At 42.2% G+C, this 25,572-nt stretch overlaps 2 protein-coding genes and 1 long non-coding RNA gene across 10 annotated transcripts in view; 1 reads left to right on the forward strand and 2 right to left on the reverse strand.

The window, feature by feature from the left end:
* Slc30a6 (solute carrier family 30 member 6) overlaps positions 1 to 6,041 on the reverse strand; it is a 29,853-nt gene extending 23,812 nt beyond the window's left edge. Inside the window, exon 1 of one of the 2 annotated variants that reach the window (NM_001277279.1) lies at positions 5,994 to 6,041. In NM_001277279.1, the coding sequence (NP_001264208.1) occupies positions 5,994 to 5,996 (3 nt within the window). In that variant the 5' untranslated portion in view covers positions 5,997 to 6,041. Of the gene's footprint in view, positions 1 to 5,776; positions 5,919 to 5,993 lie in introns of those variants that run through there. The other variant, XM_039111896.2, reaches the window with a different exon arrangement.
* A 41-nt stretch (positions 6,042 to 6,082) lies between these two features.
* Positions 6,083 to 25,412, forward strand: LOC103692563 (uncharacterized). Of its 4 annotated transcripts, none has more exons than XR_005505716.2 (3): positions 6,083 to 6,341; positions 7,914 to 8,082; positions 25,160 to 25,412. It is a non-coding gene; the product is annotated as an uncharacterized LOC103692563 (long non-coding RNA). The 4 variants fall into 4 exon arrangements; XR_592892.3 differs by having other exon boundaries at positions 6,102 to 6,341; positions 25,157 to 25,412; XR_005505715.2 differs by lacking the exon at positions 25,160 to 25,412 and adding an exon at positions 10,345 to 10,619 and having other exon boundaries at positions 6,117 to 6,341.
* Positions 10,605 to 25,572, reverse strand: part of Spast (spastin) — a 51,237-nt gene continuing 36,269 nt past the window's right edge. For all 4 annotated transcript variants that reach the window (XM_008764486.4, NM_001108702.3, NM_001414954.1 and 1 more), the window contains 4 exons: positions 24,760 to 24,839; positions 21,748 to 21,818; positions 14,708 to 14,748; positions 10,605 to 13,466 (listed from right to left, as the gene is read on the reverse strand). In XM_008764486.4, coding sequence (XP_008762708.1) covers positions 13,344 to 13,466; positions 14,708 to 14,748; positions 21,748 to 21,818; positions 24,760 to 24,839 — 315 coding nt within the window. In that variant the 3' untranslated portion in view covers positions 10,605 to 13,343. The remainder of the gene's footprint in view (positions 13,467 to 14,707; positions 14,749 to 21,747; positions 21,819 to 24,759; positions 24,840 to 25,572) is intronic.

Raw genomic sequence — 25,572 nt, forward strand, 5'->3', positions numbered from 1 at the left:
AGACTGAACTGAAGCGGCGGACTGTCCTAGTTGTTGGGAGAACACACTCCAGAAGTTACAGGAAGGTGTAAGTCAGTCTTAGATGTTAGTTTCATTATGCTAAGACTAAGGAGGTTAAAAAGAAAGAAAAGCATCTGCCCCACCACTGCTGCCAAGTTCTAGCAATCTGGTGTGAGAAAGATTGGAGCCAGGCACAGAATCTTAGCACTTGGGAGATGGGACACAAGAGAATCACAAGTTCATGTCTGTTCTAGGCTACACAGCACTTTTTGAGGTCAAAAAAAAAAAAAAAAAAAAAAGATGATGATGATCATGAAAGGTAGTAGTTACTATTATACGTCTGAAATTTTTCATAAAACGTAATAAACCAGTAAAGCAAACACTGTGTTTTGTAGCTAACTTAAACCTGGCCGCAAAGGCCAATATTAGTGCACCCAAAAGGCCCTGATAAATTAACTCAGTTTTAACTTTTTGTTTTCTTTTGTTTTTGCTTTTTTGGGCAAGGTCTCATTATGTAGCTCTGGCTGACCTATAACTTATTATGTAGACCAGGCTGGACTTGAACTCAGAGAGATCGCCCTCTACCTCCCCAGTGCTGGGATTAAAGGCATGTGGCACTACACCAGGATCTCAAATCTACCTAATGCTATGACCCCTCAATTCAGTTTGTGTGGTGACTCTCAACCATAATATTATTTTCTTTTTTTTTTTTCTTTTCTTTTTTTCGGAGCTGGGGACCAAACCCAGGGCCTTGCGCTTGCTAGGCAAGCGCTCTACCACTGAGCTAAATCCCAACCCCCATAACATTATTTTCAATGCTACTTCATAACTATAATTTTGCTACTGTTATGAATGGTAATATAAATATCTGTGTTTCCTGTGAAAGGGTTGTGTCCCCTCAGGGTGAGAACCACTGCTCCCATTCAATCTTATTGCTGTTGGGTTTTTGTTTTGTTTTGTTTTGTTTTATTTTTTGTTTTTTCTTTTTGAGACAGGGTTTCTCTGGACAGCCTTGGCTGGCCTTGAACTCAGAGATCCATCTTTTTCTACCTCAAGTGTGCTGTGACTTAAAGGTATGTGCCACCACCATACCTCTCCCTCCCCATTCACTTTTAAAAAGAATAGATGGGGCTGGAGAGATGGCTCAGCAGTTATGAGCACTGGCTGCTCTTCCAGAGGTCCTGAGTTCAATTCTCAGCACCCATGTCAGTTTCAAGTCCAACTGTTTCAGAGAAGCTAAGTCCTCTTCTGGCTTCTATGGGTAATGTACACATTTAGTGCACTGACATATATGGAGGAAAAATACCCGTACATATAAAATAAAAAATATTCTTTTAAACACAGACTATTTTCCTCTGAAGTGAAACACATGTTCTTAAAGACTCGTGTGGAAGCTGGTGACAGTACACAGCGGTAATCTAAGCACTAGAGTCAGAGGCAGGATCCAATTTGAGGGCAGCTTAGGCCAGTGGTTCCCAACCTACCTAATGCTGTGTGCCCTTGACACAGTTACTCATGTTCTGGTGACCTCAACGATGAATATTTTGTTGGTACTTCATAACTGTAGCTCTGCTGCTCTTACGAATTGTGATGTAAATTTCTGATATGCAGGGTATCTGAAACAAACTCTGTGAAAAGGTCTTTCAATGTTCAATGGGGTCCCGACCCACAGGTTGAGAACTGCTGGTTTATAGTGGGTGCTTTATCCCACGATAAAGCAAAAGAAGGCAAGAAAAGATGTATGGAATATTTTGACCCCTAAATAAGCTGTTGACCAAGCTGCCTAGGGAAGCGGAGAGTGTCAGGGACGGGGAGGTGCTCTGAGGTGCTGGGCCATTCATCTCTGGTCCCCGCTTCATCCCATGGGCTTATGTTACTTTAAGTTTCAAGGCTGGGGGCGGGGGCCTGGAGAGATGGCTCGGCGGCTAGGAGCACTGACTACTCTTCCAGAGGTCCTGAGTTCAAATCCCAGCACCCACATGGTGGCTCACAACCATCTGTAATGGGATCTGATGCCCTCTTCTGGTGTGTCTGAAGACAGCTACGGTGTATTCATATAAATAAAATAAATATTTTTAAAAAAGTTTCAAGGCTGGGCTGGAGAGATGGCTCAGCGGTTAGGAGCACTGGCTGCTCTTCTAAAGGCCCTGAGTTCAATTCCCGGCAACCACATGGTGGCTCACAACCATCTGTAATGGGATCTGATGCCCTCTTCTGGTGGTGTTTATGTATATAAGACAGCTACTTATATACATAAAATACATCTTTAAAAAAAAAGTTTTAGGCTAAGAGGGGCAGCAGGGTATTTAAAAGGCAGAGGGTCACTTCCTATGCCATCCTGACACTGTGGAGTGTGCTGGGGAGCCGGCTCACTGTAGGAAGTGCTTGCTCTGAAAGCATGGGATGATACAAGACGCAACTACAACCCAGGGTTGAGGAGGTAGAGGGTGAGAGAGACAGGTGAAATTCATGGAGATCCTTTTTCTCTTGAGATAAGGTTTCTCATGTAGCTCAGGCTGCCTGGAACTCACTGTGTAGACCAGGCTGGCTCTCAGGGACCCACCTGGTAAACACGGAGAAATCTGTCTCTGCCCAGCAAGTGCGGCAATCACAGGCATGTGCCACTCTGCCCGGTTGGACTTTAGGGAAAATGTATTTTTTATGTGTACGGGTATTTTGCCTGCATAGGGGCTGGAAGAGGGAGTTCGATTTCCTGGAACTAACATTACAGAAGGATGTGAGCTACCATGTGGTTGTCGGGAATTAAACCTGGGTCCTTTCGAAGAGCCAACTAGCATTCTTAACCACTGAACCATCTCTCCAACCCTCCTTGGAGCTCTTTGGTAAGCAAACCTAGTGGAATGATGAGTTCATGTCTCCAAAAATGTGAAGAGGCAGGGTGTAGTACATGCCTTTAATCCCAGCACCAGCAAGACGGAGGTAGGAGGGTCTCTGACTTTGAGGCAAACCTGGGCTGACTACACAGTGAGACTCTGTCTCAAAACAAGTAAATAATAAATAAGTGATATAATACATATGTGAAGGTTGACTGAGGAAGATCCCAATGTCCCCCTCCCTCCCTCCCTCCCTCTCTCTCTCTCTCTCTCTCTCTCTCACACACACACACACACACACACACACACACACACACTCGCACACACACTCGCACACGCACAGGTACACATACCACATACACACGATAAATAAAGTGGGCAGAGAATGAAGAACCTAACACTGACCTCTGCCCTTCACGTGCGTCCAGGCACCCATAACGCACGCACAGAGAGTAAATGAGGAGGGGAGAGAATGGCTGCGGAGGTTACCCAGGACTGTTTCATGTTCCACCTTTGGCATGAAGTCTTCTTAGAGTATTCTGAACTACAGCGCTTTTGTGCGGTTACTGTCGGACAGTTATCACACAACAGTCACCGCCTTGTCACAGGAATCAGAAGTCAATGATTAATAACTTTACTGATGCTGATTGTTCTACTTTCTTCCCACTTTCTAAGAAAACACTGCATTTCACATGGGGAATTTTCTTCCTCGGGACACGAAAGTCACAAAACCATTTCCTTGTAAACCTGAAAACAGACCCGAGCAGACAACACAAGTCTGGGCCTGTGGTGTGGTCTGCAGCACATTCTTACAAGTCCACATGCATAGACCCCATATATTATTACTTCATTCTGTGTCTAATGTTCTCACCAGAAAAATCTGGGGCCTCCGCTTGTTTGTTTGGTGTTTTATGAAACAGGTATTTATAAATATAAAATTGCTCTTCCCTCCCCTACATTCCACAAGGGGAAATCAGGCTGTAGGTTCAATTCTCAGAAAGGCAGAAAAATAAGATTCCTAGAACTTGCTGACCAGCCGGTCTAGAATATATGAGCTCCGAGATCAGTCGAAGACCACGTCTCAAAATAACGTGGGGGAAACGAAAAAGGGAAACAGTTAAGGAAGACACCTGACACTGACATCTGGCCTCCACAAATAACACAGGCAAATGGAATGACATATGCAAATTAGGTACAAGGTCTACTTCAAATGACACAGCTATTATGTATGTATATACATATATATATACATAGTGCATGGTTATTTCTTTAAAGCTGGAATAGGGCTGGAGAGATGGCTCAGTGGTTAAGAGCACTGACTGCTCTCCCAGAGGTCCTGAGTTCAAATCCCAGCAACCACATGGTGGCTCACGACCATCTGTAGTGGGATCTGATGCCCTCTTCTGGTGTGTCTGAAGACAGCTACAGTGTACTTAAAAGCTCAGGGGGAGGGCCATTGGGAGAGCAGCTCATCACTAGCTCTGCCTAGAGGATGAAAAAAATAAACAAAGAAACCCAGATTTAAAAAAAAAAAAAAAAAAAAAAAGCTGGAATAACTGAAGGTTGTCTGGTCACTGTTCTTCCCCACAAAGAGCTAAATTTTACATCCCCTGCTTTTGTTTTTTGGGACAGGGTTTCTCTGTATAGCGCTGGCTGTCCTGGAACTCACTCTATAGACCAGAGACCAGGCTGGCTTAGAACTCTGAGACCCACCTGCCTCTGCTTCCAGAGTGCTGGGATTAAAGGCATTCACCACAGCTGTTTTATTTTACCCATTTTCTGTACCCAAAGGATTAATGAAATTTTATGAAAGTACTGAGTGATTTCCCCTCTATCAAAGGTTAGAACTATGACTCACAAGTTAAGAGTATTTACTGCTCTTACAAAGACAGAAGTTCAGTTCCCTGTGCCCATGTGGCACTCACAGTAGTCTGTAACTCCAGTTCCAGAAGATTCAACACTGTCTTCTTACCTCCCCAGGCACCAGGCACGTGCTTCGTGCACCAGCAAACAGGCACACAAAACAGCCATACACAAAATTAAACAAAAAACAAAAAACTTGGAACCAGAGAGATGATGGCTCAGTACTTAAGAACACTTAACTGTTCTTTCCAGAGGACCCAAGATTGATTCCTAGCATTCACAGCTGCTCACAACGGCCTATAACTCCAGTTCCGGGGGATCTAATGTCTCTGGCTTTCTCAGACAGCTGCACTCACAAGCACATACCCACACAATTTAAAATAATACTGGAAATTCTTTAAAAGATCTTCATTTCACATTTTTATGTAATTTTTTTTGTTATTTTGTGTCCCCCCCCGCCCCCCGCGCCCCCCGCGTTGAGGACAAACCCAGGGTCTTGCACTTGCTAGGCAAGCTCTCTACCACTGAGATAAATTCCCCAACCCCTAATTTTTTTTTTACTATCCAAAGAATAAACAGTAAGAACAGAAATATGTCATTGTCATATGTAAGTTACCAGTAAGGGCTTGGCCAGCATCCTGACATCTGAAAAGCAACCACCTGTTCACCTTTAAGTAAAACTGGGAGAATCATGTTTGACTTGTGAGTTTTGTTGTTTGGTTTTTAGATATTGTTTTTTCGGGTAGGGTCTCTATGTAACTCAGACGGACTTCAAATTGCAACCCTTCTGTCTCAGCTTACTGAGTTGTAGGCCACAGGCATATGTCATAATACTCAGCTTAACACAAAAACTAATTAACCTAATGATATTTAGGAAAAACATGATATTCCAACAACCATTGCGTATACTAGAATCTTTCACTAGTTGCTCCACTAACCCTTTCTGTAGCCGCTGGTGCTTAAAGGAGAATGGTCAGTGCCCAGCTATATTTAAACACTAAAATGCAAATGCAAACGAGTGAACACGCCCTATAAAACCCCGCTCAAGCATCGCTACCCTAGTCACTGATGGTGTTCACCTGTTTTCAGCTGATGTTTTAATTTTAACATCAGGAAAATCTGGGATCCCCAGCTGTAAAGGCACAGAGCAGGAACCCTTAAATGACCGGAGCTCTGGGGACCCCAGCGCAGCCTCGACCACGCGGTTCCGAGCGGCTGTGGTAGAGCAGGGTGCTCGGGCGAGGAAGCAGGAGGAAACACCCCGCAAGAATCCCGCACACCCCATGGCCAACTCACCATGGTAAGGAGCCGTACAGCTCCCGCCGGAAGACGCTCTGAGAATTCGCTTTTCTCAAGCGGAAGGGGAGGGGCCTTAGAGTCGGATTGGTTGCAGGACGGCGGGGGCGGAACTGCGCATGTGCCCAAGGTCACCCTCTTTCCGGGTACCGGGGCGGATTACAGCTGTTCTGGGCGGGGCTGCTTGCCCAGGCAAAGGGTAGGCTTTTATCAATCACCTTGGGAGGAACTTTGAAGACTATTCAAACGCTTCTACCTGGGTGTGAGTTTGTTACATTAATACTTCTGTTTTAAAAATGAAGAATCAGGGACATTAACAAATGTCACTGCAAGACCTGGCATGTCTCGGTGAGTTCAAGGCCAGGCCCCTCTACATAGACTTAGCCTATATTAAAATACATTTATCCAATTCCCAACTCGGTTTCATTAGAAATAATGTCGCAGAAAACGCGTGACTTAAGAACGCAAGGACTCGAGTTAAATCACAGGTACCTACTCCATAATGGTGGCCATGCCTGTTTGATCTCAGCACTCACGAAGGAGATGCGAGGGTATCCTTGAGTGACCCTATTTCAAAAACTAAGACGGACGTCAACCTTGAGTACAAGGTTGTCCTCTGGCCTCCACGCACACTTGACTGGTGCACTTCACCGGTCAGGGTGCAGCATTGCCTGTGTATAATTCTAACGCTGGAGGCTGAGGCAGGAAGCCTGCACTACACAGACACCCTGTCTCAAAACCCCCAAAAGGAAAAAAACCAAACCAAACTAAAATAAACAAAAACAAACAAACAAAAACCACAAAACACAAAAAACCACACACACACAAAGCAGGCTGAAAAGATGGTTCCTCCTGAGGCTCCAGATTGACTCCAATCATCCACGAGGCTACTGCAGTTTAAGAGGACCACTAGGTAATAGAGCCCTTATGTATGACCCACGGTGACACACAGTGTTCCAATTGCCTAAACTGGGTGCATACCTGTAACCCTATAGATTAAATAACAGGTAGGAATATTGAGTCCAAGCATACTTGGGCTTTAGAGTAGGTCACAGTCAGCCACCCCAGTTAGTGCGGTCATCTCAAATTTGAAGGAAAAATAAGCGATTGTAGCTGGAGTCCACTATTTTCTATGTGTAGCCTGTTTTGGGAGGCTGTGGCAGGAAACTGAATTCAAGGCACACTTCATCACCAAAAATACCACAAAGACACGACAATAAGAGAAGGATTTCTTAGGGAGAAAGGTTTCAGTGGGGGAGGTGAGGTGAGGTGAGACAATGGCTAAAATTTATTATATACTACCAAACTGTCCAAGAATGAAGTATTTTTAAAAATCTGAAACAAACCTTAAATCTTATGTTTCACAAGCTAGTGTGGAACTCAGAATAGCTGATTTTGAATTTAACATACTCTGGTTTATCCTGTAACACAGTTTTAAATCTCTACAGTTTCTTTCTTACACAGTAATGTTTTAACAGTCTATAAAGATTGTATCTGGGGTTGGGGATTTAGCTCAGTGGTAGAGTGCTTGCCTAGCAAGCACAAGGCCCTGGGTTCGTTCCCCAGTTCTGAAAAAAAGAAAAGAAAAAAAAAAGATTGTATCTGCAGACCTCATTTATTAGGCACTCATCTTAGTGCAATTGTATTCTAGTAAGAGACACATGCAAGAAGAAAAAGTTAAAGTTACTTGTAAGTAGTATAATGTCGAGACTAAGGTGCTAAGGTATGGTGGATAATGCCTTTAGTCTTAGTAGCTAGAGGCAGAGGCAGAGTTCTGTGAGATCCAGGCCAGCCAGAACTTCACAATGATACCCTGTCTTTTAAAAAGGAGGGTGGGGGAGTTGTTATGTATATTGACTGGGTAGTTTATTCATAAGTGGTCAGAAAAGTTTTTCTTTAATATTTCATTTGTGTGTTCAGGTGTCTGCAAAGTCCAGAAGAGGACATTAGAACGCCTTGGAGCGTAAGTTAAAAGGCTTTTGTAAACCACCAAATACAGGTGCTGGGATTCAAACTCAGTCCTCAGGACTGAGCGGGAAACACTTTTAACCAATGAGCCATCTCTCCAGCCCCTCAGAAAAACTTCAAGGTGAGATTCATTTCTGAGTGATAAGTATTCTTGGAACAAAAACGATTGTTTGCCAGGCAGAATAAACTAAAGCAAATATCTCATTGGAAAGGTGAATTTCAAGCTGGGTGGTGAATACCACATCTCTTTAATACCAGCATTTGGGAGGCAGAGGCAAGAGGGTTTCTGAGTTTGACTCAAGCCTGGTTTACAAGATTTTCAAGGATAGCAAGAGTTCCAGGATAGCAAGAGTTCCAGGATAGCCAGGGCTATACAGAGAAATCCCATCTCAAAAACAAACAAACCAACCCAAAACAACAACAACAAAAGGAGAGCTGGAGAGGTGGCTCATCAGCTAAAAGCAGACTTTCTTCCAGAGGTCCTGAGTTCAAGGAAACAAGGGGAAGATAAATACAATGAGAGCCACCCCAGGAGAATCCCAGGGCCTGTTAAGTCCTCTTAGATTGAAATTCAGTACTGAAAATAGTTTTTCTCACACTTCTATTTCACGGTCCTAATTCTTGACTGACTGCCCTTACTTAAATAGCCCATCATTGTAGATGACCTCTTCAAAGGACCTAGTCTGACATCCTACTCTGGATTACCACAGGAATGATTTCAAGTCCACCAGGCCCCAAGCTGTTCTTTTTAGGTCTTGCTTTTAAGATAGCCCTTGGTCGGCATCTGTCAAGATAGATTTGAAGTTTACCACTACATGTTTCCTAACACATGGTTCACTGTTGCCGAACAACTAAATACAGGTGAGGAGTCTTAAAATCCCCATCTTACAAATTCTGTGGCCCAGTGATCTCTTTTGACTGGGGTTGGGGTGGAGAGAATTCCACAATCACAGTTACCTCTCCACTACTCTCCTGTAACTCCTACCTCAGGCATGATGCTGTCCCACGGTCACAAACCTTTATGTTCCTGTTCAGTCCTTCTGATGACTGGCTTAGCATTAAGAACATTTGATAGAATGCTTGAGTCAGTTACTCTGTTATTAGGTTTTGAGTTTGTAATTTCTATTTCTCTGCTAAAAATTAAGTTTTATTGCCTCCTTCTACAAATTAATCAACATTCCCAAGGCATCTACTGTTCTTTCCTGAAAAAGGGGTGATATGTGCATGTCTTTCCATGTATTTTGATTGTAGATTACATAACTTTACTTTGGAAACTTAGATAGTACTGTGTATTTGACCCTGGGTACTAAGGTGAAAACTCTTGATTCTGTTTTCTTCTCAAGAATGCTGTTATCTATTCTGGATTTAAACTATTAAAAAGATAACCTTGACACTGTGAAATTATTTAAGTTGTCAAGAGTTTCTGTCCATTTTCAATTTTTTTTTTTTTTTGGTTCTTTTTTTCGGAGCTGGGGACCGAACCCAGGGCCTTGCGCTTCCTAGGTAAGCGCTTTACCACTGAGCTAAATCCCCAGCCCCATTTTCAATTTTTAAAAAAGATTTATTTGTTCTACTAACAGGAACATACTATTGCTGTCTTCAGACACACCAGAAGAGGCATCAGATCCCATTACAGATGGTTGTGAGCCACCATGTGGTTGCTGGGAATTGAACTCAGGACCTCTGGAAGAGCAGTCAGTGCTCTTAACCCCTGAGCCATCTCTCCAGGCCCCATTTTTTAATTTTTAAACTTCCCTCAAGTAGCAGTTTTTTTGTGCATTCTTTGCTCTTTCAGTTTTTTTTTTTTTCTTTGATTTGGCTTTAGAGACAGGTCTACTGTGTAGCCCTCCCTGATTGGCCTGCAACTGTTGGTCAATCATTCTCTCAGGGTCATGCAAAACCATCAAAACACAGGTATTTATGATTCATAACAGTAGCAAAATTACAGGTATGGCATAGTTATGAAAACAGTTTTATGGTTGGGGGTTTCCACAACCTGAGGAACTGCATTAAAGGGTGGCAGCATCTGGAAGGGTGAGAACCACTACTGTGTAGAAGCAGCTGGCCTCAGAAGTCAAGAGCCTGCCCACTTTGCCTCTAGGGTGCAGGAATTAGACATTCACTACCCCACAGGCTTGTCTTTTACTGATGGTCTCAGCAGCTCAGGCTGGGATGCAGATTACTGTAGCAGTTGACCTTCAGCACACAAGGAAGGGCTGGAGCACAGCAGTGCTCCCTTTGGTCAGCTCTTTAGACCTGGCTATCTGCTGGGTTCCTTTGAATATCCTGCTAGACCTAAAATTTTCAAAAGTATAAGAATTTGAAAGGACTGCAGATGATGAGACCAACTTATCCAGTACCTTTCCAAGATTTCCCTTCTCAGTTTCAGGAGCTTCTTCATCTGAACTTGTCCACTGTGTTCTGCTTGAATTTCATTTTCAAATGAACTACACAAGCTGGAAACTGAATATACAAGAGCTCTACAAACAGGAATTTATGTCCTTTAAAACTGGTCTGGGTTGCTATCCAGAACCTTCTATCACTGCTTTGCATGTTCTGCTCAAGAGTTTATTGGCACAAGAGTTACAAAATACTCCATGAAATTATCACCCCTGAAAAAATAAAAGATTCAAAGTATAAAAATTAAGGCAAAACAAAGTTTGTCATTTATTTACAATAAAATTAATTACGATAAAAACCCACTTTATGTAGCTGTACGTACTCTTTAAGTCATTTGCTTTGCAGAAGTAAAAGACTAAAACTGAGACAAGACATTTAAAGGAAAATCTGACTTAAGAAAACGAAAAGCAAGCTGTTAAGTAGTTCATTCTATTAAAGAATTAGCTTTTGTATGATATATAAACAATTTTACAGTATAAACAAAGAATGCCACATATATTTAACTTAAAATTCTGTTTGTCCTGTTAAACACAAAAAGACAAAAATAAATTCAATGGGCGTCTAGTCTCGGAAAAGCTTTATAGCCCTAGCAGATCCGGAAAGATCGTATTGAGTCTTTCCTTTGGCTCAGTTAGGTGACCAGTAAGTTCACCGAGCTTACAAGGACTCTGTCATGTTAACATGGAGAACTACCAATCCTTCTTATTTAAACATCTTGAACAGTAAACAGAGCTCGACACAAATCGAAAATTAATTAAAATCTAATGTTAATTTAGAAAACCCCAGCAAACCTCCCTCCGGGTGTGGGTGCACACCAGCATGCCCAGTGCGTGAGAAATGCAGGCATGACAATCAGTTTAAGGTGTTTATAGGCTACCCATCGAGTTCTAGGCCAGCTTAGGCTCCTATCTTAAGACAATAACAAAATGGCCTACAACATACCTGGGCCATACAGCAGCATCACAGCCAACGTTTTCTACAGTAGCTGAAACCACCAACCTGATGAACAAAGGTGCTTCTCTACACCGACAGACAGACAGACACGCAGGAACACCTTTGATTCGGAATTTTAGGTTAACTTCAGTTTGCATCTTTTAGATATTTAAATTGTTACCTCCTAATACCTGTCCTGAAAGAATCATGAATGAACTAGGATTTTAAAGGCTCTCCTATTTGAACGCTGAGCTGAAGGCCATCTTAATACATAAATAGTAGGAATGTTATTAGTCACCTCCTACGTGAAATAAAATGCAGTTTTAGAGCCTTATTGCAGATGCTCTGGGTTAGGACTGCTGGAGGTCCTCTCACCATCTTCACGGGGTGACATCATCAGTGTTTTATAACTGTGTAACATCTGAGACCTTAAAAAGACTGCCAGAACAAAACTTATACACAGCTTTGGTTTAAATTTGTTTTCCTATTGATCGAAACTTAATTTTTATGATCCAGGGATGTCAAAAGTCATGATTAAAAGATGTGATTTAAATTACAGCTAAAAACAGCGCATGATTCTAAGAAATAATACATCTTCTATGTTGAAGTATTAAATCTTTAACAAGACCAAGGGTAAAATTGAGGTTGTATGTCTTAATCATAAAATTTTATCTGGGGGAAAGGGCAAGTGTTTTAGTGTGTTCTCTCAAACATGTTTCTTACATGAAAAGTTGAGTGTTACTATCACAAAATTATTCTTTCTACCCATGAAAGTTTACATAGCATCATTTAAGCACCAAAGAAAAATTCTGTAAACAAACTTTTAACCAGTAAACTAGCGGCAAATATCTATTTGCCTTTATACAATTCTGAAAAGGCCTCACATGAGCCTCTACTTCCTATAATGCATTTTTATAACAAAAGTCCAGCCGTATTTATACAAACAACAAAGAGTTACTATACATTTTATGGAAACAAAAGGTAGATCAACAGACTAGCGCTTTTTAGTTACAAAGTAAGCACAAGAAACCTATAAAATATATGCCCTGTAGAAAAATTCAGGATTTTCAGTTTTATGGAAGGGACAGTAATTAGTAAAAGGTGGTAATGCCACTGGCATTTAGTTGTCTGTAAACAGTAAGGAAGTGATAGCAATAAACCAGAAATGTCTGACCTCCTGATCTGTCCCTTCTCTCAAACCTGTGCCTCAACTGTAAGTTAAAACTTGCTCTCTAAATATCAGAGTAATTTAAACAGAAAGGAATTTCAGATGGGGTACATTAAGTCTACAGTGAACTTCTGACATATTAGAAAAGAACACTGCAGGGCACCGAGGACTGATATACATGCTACACAGACAGTGACTCAGACTTCCAAACCTCGGCTGTGCCAGGTTTCCTGTGTGGCTAGGAAACTGCTTTCTAAACTGGTTGGCAGCAAGGCAATACAACAGAAAAACAAAACATGAAAAAGAACATATTAAGTGTTTAATGTTTGTAGATCTAGGTGGGAAAAGCCTCAGTATAGCTCTCTTTCTGCAGATGGGAAGATTTCCATTTGGCACACTGGAGTTGGTAAGAAAGCAGGAAAATGCTTGGAGCGCTTGTTACTCCAATCTTAGGGTGCTAATGGAACAGTAGGAAAGGAAGCCAGAAAATAGACTATTGCAAGAAAACACAGGAGACAGAAAACAGAGGGCTCTTTGTGTCTTCTACCATCCACTGTCTCTGGAATACTTTCATCTGAACACAATATACAAATTATTATTTACATAATGATTATTATCAGTAATAACCCAGAATGTATTTCTGCTGTGCTCTAACAGTGCCCATTGAGAAAACCATCACCATCACACAAGAAGGCCTTAAACAAAAGTTCCATTCATATTGCATATTTTATTTAGATCTGTCTTCTTGTTCCTCTTCAAGTTTGGTGCACAAAAATGAAAACTCTAAAAAGTCCTGTAAACGAAGTCTAGGTTCCTGTAGCTGAAGCTCTTGTTTCTTGTTAAGTACAGCGTCCTGTGGGCTTACAAAGGCATTCATTCCTTTAAACAGTGGTGTCTCCAAAGTCCTTGTTCCAGCGTATGTATGCTTCTAAAGTCTGAGGACTCACACTGCGTTTGATCTTTTTTAAGGATTCTGTGAAGTCAGATAATCGAATATTTCTCATCTAGAGTAAAGAAAAATGGCCACAAATGATGATCCATGTACAGTGGACAAAAGTTAGAAGTTTGTTAATTTTACAACAGATACAGACCTATTCTTAGAAAATCATGCTAATCATTTAAATGTATTTTTATATTACTGCTATATAAGATATTTTACAAAAATGTACACCACTGTACTCTTATTACTTGTATTTCGCTTCGTAGATATTCACAATTCAAAGTATATCTTTTCTTCACTAAAGAAATACACTAGAGAAAAATCTGACAAAATACAAACGGGAAAATTACTTAATTCTACGACTGGGAAGAGTAACTGTGGCGATTTGAGTAAGAACAGCCGCTACAGGCTCATAGACTTGAATGCTTGTTGTGCAGTCGGTGAAGCTGAGAAGGGTGGGAAACGTGGCCTTGCTGCAGGAGTAAGCGCTCAGCTACTGCTTCAGTATCCCAGTATCCTGCCTGCCTGCTGCTGCCAGGCTGGTCACAGCTGCCATTTTCTTTTTTTTTTTTTTTTTTTTTTTTTTGTCTTTTTTTCGGAGCTGGGGACCAAACCCAGGGCCTTGCACTTGCTAGGCAAGCGCTCTACCATTGAGCTAAATCCCCAACCCCACAGCTGCCATTTTCTAAGCTACCCTGGTCATAGTGGGTTTTTGGTTTTTTTAAACAATAAAAAGGTAACAAAGACAGCAACCAAAATTTATTTTACTTCTAGTTTTTCTCTCCAGAATTCCATAAGATTGCATACTGGTCACGTTCTATTTACCATAACCACATCCACATCACTAACTCTGTGCCAGGTTTGTCATGAAGGAAAGGGGCGGTAACAATAAACATGAGGCTTTAAAGGAAATGCTGCCTTTTAACAGCATGTCAGAGGCTGGCCTGTGCAACTAACTTCCTACTACTTACATTGCTGAGGACCAAACACAACGCCTTAGAAATACAGGCAAGCATCTATCACTGAACTACACTTCCCCAGCAACACACATGTATCCTCCTCCAAATTAAGTCCTTTCTTGTGACTTTCTATTCAGTACTTAGATAACTTGATGAGAGAAAAACCACTGTATTTTTAACTGTTACCAAAAAAATCATCATTATTGATTTTATAGGCCTTATATTTTGAAATGAAACAAAGTTAAAATTCTCTTGTTTCTAATTAACGAACTAGAAAAAAACTGTTTACATAGTAAAAGTTTTAGAGGATTCAAATGAAAACAAAGTAATCATAAAACAGCATTACCTCACTGGCAGACATGTTCTTCACCTGCTCTGGTTTCAGTTCTGTAAAACATTTTAAGTAGATACTTAAACACCTCTGAAGTTCAAGTTTCTTATTGGCAAATGTAAGTACAATGGTCTAATGGCACCTGTGTAATACATATCCTTAAAGTCAAGAGATATTCACATAGAGAACACACAAAACTTACGAATGCTTACAAAAGAGTATTACTCTGGCCAGGCAGTGGTGGCACCACCTGCAATCCCAGCACTCTGGAAGCAGAGGCAGGCAGATCTCTTGAGTTCTGAGTTCAAGGCAGCCTGGTCTACAGAGTGAATTTCCAGACAACCAGGGCTACACAGAGAAACCCTGTCTTGAAAAACCAATAAAAGGGGCTGGGGATTTAGCTCAGTGGTAGAGCGCTTGCCTAGCAAGCACAAGGCCCTGGGTTCGGTCCCTAGCTCCAGAAAAAGAAGAAAAAGAAAAAGAAAAAAAAGGAAGAAAAACCAATAAAAATAAAAACAAAAGGGTACTACTGTGTCAGGAATAAATGTAGGCATTCAATTTCTTGCATATGCCCCAAACATCAGTTTACAAACTTGAAATAGAACTAAAAAGAATACAACTTGTTGTTGGGGATTTAGCTCAGCAGTAGAGCACTTGCCTAGCAAGCGCAAGGCCCTGGGTTCGGTCCCCAGCTCCGGAAAAAAAAAAAAAATACAACTTGTCGGTTATAAAGGAGTGTTCTAATTAATCTGTGTGTGTGGGTATTCTGTTTGCATGTACATCCGTTCTTGCACCATAGGCACAGCTGGCACATGTGGAGGCCAGATACAGTTGGCTTTGAGTTGCCATGTGGGTGCTGGGTCCTCTATAGGAACAGCTAGTCTTTTTAACTACTCAGTCACCTCTCCAGCTGCTAGATTTCTTTCTTTTTTTTTTTTTGGTTCTTTTTTTCGGAGCTGGGGACCGAACCCAGGGCCTTGCGCTTCCTAGGTAAGCGCTTTACCACTGAGCTAAATCCCCAGCCCCGATTTCTTTTTTTAATAAGAAATTTTTGCCTTCTTTATAGCTACATTTTTCTGATTACTAAGTTTCTCTAAGACACAAATGGGGCTGAGGCTGAAGCTCAGCAGCGGGTTATTCCAGCCTGTGAGACCCCCAGTCCCTAGCACAGCCACAGGAAAGGACTGACGACCACCCACTTTCCCTGAGTTTCCTGCTCCTGTGTCACTATCAGGAATTGACCCTTGGCTGGTGGTGCACATCTCTAATCCCAGCATTCAGGAGGCAGAGGAATGCAGATATCTGCGGTTTGAGGTCAGCTTGTTTTACAGACAGAGTTCCAGGATAGCCAGAGCTACACAGAGAAACCTGTCTCAAACAAACAAACAAACAAACAAACAAACAAACAAACAACGGACATTTCAGAGAAGATGATTTACAAGTTTCTCCTTTTTCTTAAAAAAAAAAACCCAAAACCATTTACATATGCACACACGTTTGTGTATGTCACATGTGTGAAAGAGTTACAAGTTGTTGTAGCCCACCCAATGCAGTGCTGAGAACTCAACCTGTGTCCTTTGTAAGAGTAGCAAGTGCCCTTAATCGTAATCTCTCAGCCCTTCACTCCTATTATGATTTCACACATTGTGGGTGTTTGCATACATGTATGTCTGTGCACCATGTGCATGCCTGGTGCCTGCAGAGGCCAGGAGGAGTCAGGCCCTATGCACGTGGAGTTACAGATGTTTGAGAGCCACCGTGAGTGTTAGAAGTTGCACCTGACTCCTACAGAAGGGCAACAAGTGCTCTTAACCACGGAGCATCCCTCCTTCCTCTGCTCTCCATAGAGGCAGAAACAAGTAACCAATTCAGCAACCCCAATCCAATCAGTTACCATCTCCCTGGAGAACCTCTGCTTATGAGTAATTGTTACTACTCAGTAATGAAGGGACAACAGCGGTGACTTTATTCTTGTTGAGAAGCTGACTGGCCCTGGCCCTTTGGATGGCTGCTTCTAGGAGATGGAGGGATCTCCATCTGATAGTTTCCAGCCTCCAGGGCTTTATTCCTGAGAGACTCAAAGAATGTTCTGAGGCAAGATGGGTCCCTCAGTTTTGTTTTTTTTTGGGGGGGGGGATGGAGTGGGGTTCTCACTTTGAGGGGTTTGAGGAGATTGAGATAATTCTGTCTTTGAGGACCCTCCACCCCACGAAGGCTTGTCTTTGGGAGGTTGAGGGGTATCTGTTACACAAATGTGGGACTCCTGACAGCAGCTGGGAATCAGTGTAGGACCAAGACTTGGGCTTGGTGACATACTGTCCTATCACATTTGTTTACACATACAATGTTTTTGGGGTTTTGTTGTTTTTTGAGACAGAGTTTCTCTGTGTATCCCTGGCTATCCTGGAATTCATCTGTAGACCAGACTGGCCTCAAACTTGGAAATCCATCTGCCTCTGCCTCCTGAATGGTATTAAAGGTGTGCACCACTACCGCCTGGCTATATATACTGTCAACCTCAGTGATCTTACGCTTAACAACTTTGTTTGCCGTTGACTGCTCCCTCAGATTCCATACAGCCAGCTTCTATTTTCCCCTGTTCTTAACGTGTTATTTTTGGTATGTATATGTGACCATTATACATGTGTGTGGATGCCTACTGTGCACTCAGGTCTTCTGGTTTGCCTTATTCCTTAAAGACAGGGCCTTGGGGGCTAGAGAGGTCACAGCAGTTGTTACACAAGCGGGAAGCCTGGAGTCCAGAGTCCAGTACCTTGTGCATATCCTCTGCTCCAAGGACACTGGGCACAAGAGAATTGCTAGGTTTGTAAACTTCTAGCCTTGTCACGAAAACCTAGTTCAGAGAGACAAGCTCCTCTTCTGACCTCCTAGCTTGTACCAAAGCATGTGCGCGCAAATTACCTCACTGACACAGAACTCACTATTTGGCTAAGCTAGCAGGCTAAGCTCTGGGAAATGTTCCCCAGTCCTGTGGAAGCATGTCTATTTTTATATGTGCATGTTGGAGATTCAAACACAGGAAGATTTTATTTTTGCACAGCAAGGGTTCTAACCTGAGTCATCTCCTAGCCCTAGGCTTTTTTGTCACTGTTGATTGTTTGTAGTATGGGGACTGAACCAGGGCCTTGGATGTGTTAGGCAATGCTCAGTCACTGTGCTGTACCCTGATGCTCTCCCTTTTACACTGCAGCCATCCCTCCTATGTCAGCTTCCTAAACAGCTGCGATTACAAGCCTGGGCCAGCATGCCTTCCTATTAGTAGGTTTGTAGAACTCAGTCTAAAAAGCTTTAAGTATCTGTTTGAAAGTCTTTTACTTCTTTTTTATGTATGCCTGTTTTACCTACATGTATGTCTGTTTACTGCATAAATGCTTGGTGCCTGCAGAGCCAGAAGAGCATGCTTTTTCCCTAAAACTGCACTGTCAGATGGCTGGGCTGAAATCTGGATGCTGGGAACTGAACTCTAGTCCTCTCAAGAGGAAGCCTGTCTTCTCAAGAGAAAACAGCCATCTCTCCAGTCCCCTCCTCCCCTTTTTTTTTTTGGTTCTTTTTTTTCCGGAGCTGGGGACCGAACCCAGGGCCTTGCGCTTCCTAGGCAAGCGCTCTACCACTGAGCTAAATCCCCAACCCCCCCTCCTCCCTTTTTGATACACACATTATGTAGTCCTCACCAGTCTAAAACTACATAGACCACGCTGACCTTGAACTCACAGAGATCTATCCCTCCCTCCCTGGTACTGAGATTAAAGGCACATGCCACTACACCTTGCTGTAAATCTTTTAAACTATCACCTATTACTCTAGTTAAATAAACATGCAATATTATTTTACTTGATACCCCATATGTCGATAGTAAGAGACATAAATACATACATATAGGTACTATATATGCTATGTATTTCAGATTTGTCAAAATTAGTAAAACAGCTGAGCACAGTGGCACACGTCTTCAATCCTAGCACTTGGGGGGGGGGGGCAGGTAGATCCCTACAAGTGTGAGGCCAATCTGCACCACATTGTGAGTTCATGAATACAGACAAAATAAATAGAAAGACTGTTTCAGAAAACAAAAACAAAAACTTTTCTTTTATACAATATGCACTGTACATGCATAGGATTTTTGTGATGGCTACTGCATTTGTCTTGTTTCTTTTTTTTCCCCCTGGGGCTGAGGACTGAACCCAGGGCCTTGCGCTTCCTAGGTGAGCATCTACCACTGAGCTAAATCCCAACCCTGCTACTGCACTTATTAAATCCCAACCCTACTACTGCACTTATTAAATCCCAACCCTGCTACTGCACTTATTAAATCCCAACCCTGCTACTGCACTTATTAAATCCCAACCCTGCTACTGCACTTATTAAATCCCAACCCTGCTACTGCACTTATTAAATCCCAACTCTGCTACTGCACTTATTACATCCCAACCCTGCTACTGCATTTATTACATCCCCAACCCTGCTACTGCACTTATTAAGTCCAGTTTAGATGGGGAAAACTCAACCACTTGGGTGGCCTTTCATGTAAAGTCTGGTTCAAATCTATTTGCTTTGATTTAGTGTTAGTTTTTTTGTAGACTCATGAGATGCACTTATGTACCAGGTAGTAAGACTAACTGTGGTCACTAACACTGTTCTCAAGACTTGTCGAGAGATCTACAGCAATTTTTTTTTTTAAACTTGAGTATTTCTTATTTACATTTCGAGTGTTATTCCCTTTCCCGGTTTATGGGCCAACATCCCCCTGATCCCTCCCCCTCCCCTTCTTAGTGGGTGTTCCCCTCCCCATCCTCCCCCCATTGCCGCCCTCCCCCCAACAATCACATTCAGTCTTAGCAGGACCCAGGGCTTCCCCTTACACTGATGATCTTACTAGGATATTCAATGCTACCTATGGGGTCAGAGTCCAGGGTCAGTCCATGTATAGTCTTTAGGTAGTGGCTTAGTCCCTGGAAGCTCTGGTTGCTTGGCATTGTTGTTCATATAGGGTCTCGAGCCCCTTCAAGCTCTTCCAGTTCTTTCTCTGATCCCTTCAACGGGGGTCCTATTCTCAGTTCAGTGGTTTGCTGCTGGCATTCGCCTCTGTATTTGCTGTATTCTGGCTGTGTCTCTCAGGAGAGATCTACATCCGGCTCCTGTCAGCCTGCACTTCTTTGCTTCATCCATCTTGTCTAATTGGGTGGCTGTATATGTATGGGCCACATATGGGGCAGGCTCTGAATGGGTGTTCCTTCTGTGTCTGTTTTAATCTTTGCCTCTCTATTCCCTGGGTATTCTTGTTCCCCTTTTAAAGAAGGAGTGAAGCATAAACATTTTGATCATCCGTCTTGAGTTTCATGTGTTCTAGGCATCTAGGGTAATTCAAGCATTTGGGCTAATAGCCACTTATCAATGAGTGCATACCATGTGTGTTTCTCTGTGATTGGGTTACCTCACTCAGGATGATATTTTCCAGTTCCAACCATTTGCCTACGAATTTCATAAAGTCATTGTTTTTGATAGCTGAGTAATATTCCATTGTGTAGATGTACCACATTTTCTGTATCCATTCCTCTGTTGAAGGGCATCTGGGTTCTTTCCAGCTTCTGGCTATTATAAATAAGGCTGCTATGAACATAGTGGAGCACGTGTCTTTTTTATATGTTGGGGCATCTTTTGGGTATATACCCAAGAGAGGTATAGCTGGATCCTCAGGCAGTTCAATGTCCAATTTTCTGAGGAACCTCCAGACTGATTTCCAGAATGGTTGTACCAGTCTGCAATCCCACCAACAATGGAGGAGTGTTCCTCTTTCTCCACATCCTCGCCAGCATTTGTGCTACAGCAATTCTTTAATCTAAAGATTACTATGTAAACCCCACAAAGAGATCAGTGTACAACTCAGGGTTTGGATGAATGCTGAAAAATCTTAGAAAGGAAGAAAAGGTTTTATAAAAGGGGCAGGGTAAAATGCTCCTGAGAGGGGCTGGAGAGATGGCTCAGCGGTTAAGAGCACCCGACTGCTCTTCCAGAGGTCATGAGTTCAGTTCCCAGCAACCAATGGTGGCTCACAACCATCTGTAAAGAGATCTGATGCCCTCTTCTGGTGTGTCTGAAGATAGCTACAGTGTACTTATAAAAAATAAATAAATCTTTAAAACAAACAAACAAACACGCTCCTGAGAACATTTTACATCTTCTGCAGATTGCTTTACATTTTAATGACTTCTTGTATTTATAATTAATCTGCGTGTGTGTGTGTGTGTGTGTGTGTGTGTGTGTGTGTGTGTAGAAGGTGTTGTACAAGTCCAATGCAGATGTTCCAGAGGCTAGAGGCATTATACCCCGGAAGCTGGAGTTAAGGTACTTGTGAGTTGCCGGACCTTGGGGCTGAGAACTAAACTCAGGTTCTCTTTACAGCTGAGTTACCTAGCCAACCTTGTTTTATGATTTAAAGATTGTTTATTAAAAAAAGATGAAAACATGCAGCAGAGAATGCAGGTTTTCCAGAAAACCTAAACTATTTTCTTTGATATCTTTCACAAAAATATCTTCTGACCTTTGGTCTAGACACTGTATTTTATCAAGTGTTTCAGTGATACAACTTAACTTTTTTTAATGATATTTTATGTGCATCGGTGTTTGGCCTGCATGTATGACTGGGTCAGATCCCCTGGAACTGGTGTTATAGACAGTTGTGAGCTATCATGAGGGTGCTGGGAATTGAACCCAGACCCTCTAGAAGAGCGCCCAGTGCTCCCCACTGCGTGCCGTCTCTCCAGCTCCAACTTTGCTTCTTTTATACTAATGGTGACTTAGTGGTCAGGGAGTTCAATTCCTAGCACCCACACACCGGTTCACAATTGGTTGTAACTCAGTTATAGGGTATCTTTTGATCTCTGTGGGCACTGCATGTATATGGTGCAAATATATGTAAGAAGGCAAAACTCTTACACACATAAAATAAATAGGATGTATAACTCTGTATCTCTCAAGACACTAAACACAACGTAGTCCATTCAAAGCTCGAGTGTTTCAAATGCCTTCACACTCACCTCGGATAGGACCCAGTGCTGCATCCTTTGCCAAAGCAGTCAGATCACTTCCAGAGTATCCATCAGTCATTCTGCAGAGTGGAAGCAAGAGATGATACATTATCTTCTCTACAGATTAAAAGTTCCCTTTGACTAACCCAGAGCTCCAATTGCATATGTAGCAGAGAATAGCTTTGTTGGGATACCAGTGGAAGGGGAAGCGGTTGGACCCCTAGTGCAGGGGAATGTCAGGGGGTGGGTGGTAAGGGAGGTGGAGGTGGGGGACACCCATATGGGGGAGGAGGTGGGGATGTGGGCTTATGGACAGGAAACCAGGAAAGGGAATACCATTTAAAATATAAGTAAAGAAATATATCTAATAAAAAAATTAAAAAAAGAATTCCCTTCAATCCTACACCTCATAAGGTATAGGTGGAAGGATCACAAGTCTGAAGCTAACCTGACTATATAGTGAATGAAATAAAAAGTCCCAACAGAAGGAGCACACACACCTTTACACAGCAAGAATATACTATTTCAGTTTAGAAGCAAGCTAACAGTTAAGTAGTTTCATTCTTTTAAAAATATATTTATTTTATGTGTATGTGTGCCTGGTTTTATGTATGCACACAACTGTGTGACGGTTACCCACAGAGGCCAGAAGGGGGCACTGGATCCCTTAGAGCTGGAGTTGGCTTACAGGTAGTTGTGAGCCACCCTCTGTGGGTGCTTTAGGGAACCGAACTCAGGACTTACGCAGGAGCCGTCAGTGCTCCTAAGTGCACAGCCACGTCTTCAGTGTCGAGGTGTAACTTTTTAAGGGCACAGTCTAAGGCTGGCTCCTTTTCACACCTAGTTTTCAGCATTAGAGAACCATTCCTTCATGCCAGTCCAACCTGGAGCCTACATGCATCCTAAGACAGCTATCACGGAGATGATTAGGGCACATGCAATGTACCTCTACATTAGAATAAGGTATACTGTCTTAATTTGGGTTTTACTGCTGTGAAAGGAAACCATAACCAAGGCAAGTCTTAGAAGACTTAATTTAATGGAGCTGGCTGACAGGTTCAGAGGTTCAGTCCATTATCATCAAGTGGGGAGCATGGCAGTGTCCAGCCATATGTGGACCTGGAGGAGCTGAGAGTTCCACCTCTTGTTCTGAAGGCAGCTAGCAGAAGACTGACTTCCAGGCAGCTAGGGTGAGGGTCTCAAAGCCCGTGCCCACAGTGACACCCCTCCTCTAACAGTGACAAACCCCTGGGCCAAGCACGTGCAAACCACCTCAGATACTGTGAGGCAGGTCATACTAAGTTGTAAACATATCACTAGGAAAGGTTAAATTGCTAACAGTTAGTATCCAGTCAACACCAAACCACTTACTTTTTTCTCTTTTTAAGGAAGGGGCTTGTTATGTAGATACCTGGCAGCCTCTATCACCCAAGTGCTAGGTTATAGGAGTACCATGTCTAGCCACAATTACTTGTTTGGTAAGTTACTTAGTCTCTTTCCTGGCAGAGTACTCCTTGAGTGAGGTAGAACCTAAAAAGGTGTATTTCTTTAAATAAGGATAGAAAAAAATAAAAAGTATTTGGCATAGAACAGTTGTACACAGGCGGCCCACTGAGCAGGGCACCTCAGCAGACACGGTAGCCGACAGGTGCTCCTTCTTACCGGCATCTGAGAATGAGGAGGAGGAGGAGGGGAAGATTATTATTCTGTATGTTTTTTCAAGACAGTTTCTCTGTGTAGCTTTGGCTGTCCTAGAATCAACTCTGTAGACCAGGCTGGCCTCAAACTCAAAAAGATCTACCTGCCTCTGCCTCTTGAATGCTCAGTTAAAAGTGACGACTGCCACTGCCAGGCAAGAACTAGGTATTCTTAGGAAGTTACTACTCAACTACATAAGTTCTGGGGTTTTTCTTAATAGTATGGGTGTTTGCTTGCATGTATGTATGTATGTATGTATGCATGCATGCATGCTACATGCACGAAGGTGCCATAGGAGGCCAGTGGGCATCAGATCCCCGAGGACTGGAAATAGAAGGTTGTAGCTGCCATCTGGGTACTGTGAATCAAACCCAGGATCTCTGGAAGAGCAGTCAGTCCCACTAAAATCTGAAGAGGAGTTTCCTTAAGAAGGAATGAGAAAGAATAGGCCTGCCTCAGGGGGACAGCCATGCAGACACCCTGCCTGAGGAGTCTCCTCAGACATCTCCAGGACGAAGAATATATCTCACGTCTTCTTAAGTCTTGCAGGGGTCAAGGGAGGTTTAACATCACATGATGTAGTTCAGTAAAGCATATGTGACAGAGTACGGAAGAGTCAGATATCTTAAAGAGCTGTCAGCTCAGGGCAGAGACCGCACCTAAGTCTTTTTTCCTCAGGGAAAGCTGCAGGGAGTGTGACCTGGTACTCTTAGGCTGTGGAAATTCTGTCCTAAAGGCCGTGCTCTAACACCATCAACTAAACCTCACCCTGCTTTGCTATACAAGCGTTTTACCTTAACTTCCTGTTTGAGTGTTTTCTGACAAGTTAAAAGTGGTTGCACCTAACACAAAAGAGCAAGTATAAATGAATATATCTGTGTTGGTCTCAACTAATGAGGGGATTTTACTCTTCAAATTATCTTAATATCGTGTATAAACTTCATTTACAAAGAATACAATATTGTTATTAGCTATTTAGTACAGGTTTAGTAGAAAACAGAAATTCTATTATTAGGAAGAAAGTAAAGGAAGTAAGAGATAAGGAAAAGAAGTTTCTGGTAAACCAACTGCACACTTCAGATAAGCTTGTTTTAACATTTGTTTTGTTTTGCTTTTAAGACTCACTTTCTCCATGCAGCCCTGGCTGGACTTGAACTCATAGAGATTAGCCTGCCTCTGCCTCCCAGCTGGGATTAAAGTTGTGTGTCACCACTGCCATGGTCTATTTATACAACTTTCATATTAGCTTATTTTAAACAAACCTTTACAAACAAAACAGATGCCATAAGACAGCGAATCAATCAGATGAATGAACGCACTTACCTCGCCAGTTGAGCAAGTTCTTTTTGGGTCAGTGGACTTCCTTGTTTACATAACAGGTTTTTAAGTAGAAGTAGTCGTGTCTGAAAATATCACAAGAGTTATAAGTAAAGCCCAATTTAATAAAAGAGTTATAAAAACTGATGTCTCATTTATTAAGCTAAGATTAGCTAATGAGATATTCTAGACTCGGCGGCTGATGGTTAGCTTGGCTCTCGCTCGTGCCTGTTTGATATAATTACATACAATACTGCCTCGGAGCTGCTGTGACTAGCTAGGGGACTAAAGGCCAGAACCAGGAAACTGCACATTTTAAAAAAGACTGATTTATTTTTACTTCGTATATATGAGTATTTCTCTGGATGTTTCTGTGTACTGCATGTTTGTCTTGTGCCCACAGAAGCCAAAGAATTGAAGCTGGAATTGCAGAAGGCTGTGAGCTGCCAAGTGAGTTCAAGAAACAAGGCCATTCGGCAAGAGCAGCAACTGATCTTTCCAGCTTCACGAAACACAATGTTTTAAAAAAGGTTTACTGACATAATTTTATATAGCAAAGATTTAACCATAATAGCTATATAATTTAAATAACTTTTAATTGTATAGAATTGTAAAACCATTGCCATAATAAAGCTTTGGAACATTTTTCGCCCCTGGAAGTTCACCCTTGCTATGTGTAATTAATCCCCACTCCTACCTCCTTTCGTATCTAACCACTGATCTGACTGTATTTCTAGAAATCTGTCTTTTTTAAAACATTTAAATTTGAAGGGAATAAAGTTGGTTCTGGAGAGATGTTCAGTGGTTCAGAGGACTGAC

The sequence above is a fragment of the Rattus norvegicus genome, chromosome 6 (assembly GCF_036323735.1).
Source record: "Rattus norvegicus strain BN/NHsdMcwi chromosome 6, GRCr8, whole genome shotgun sequence".
NCBI lineage: Eukaryota > Metazoa > Chordata > Mammalia > Rodentia > Muridae > Rattus > Rattus norvegicus.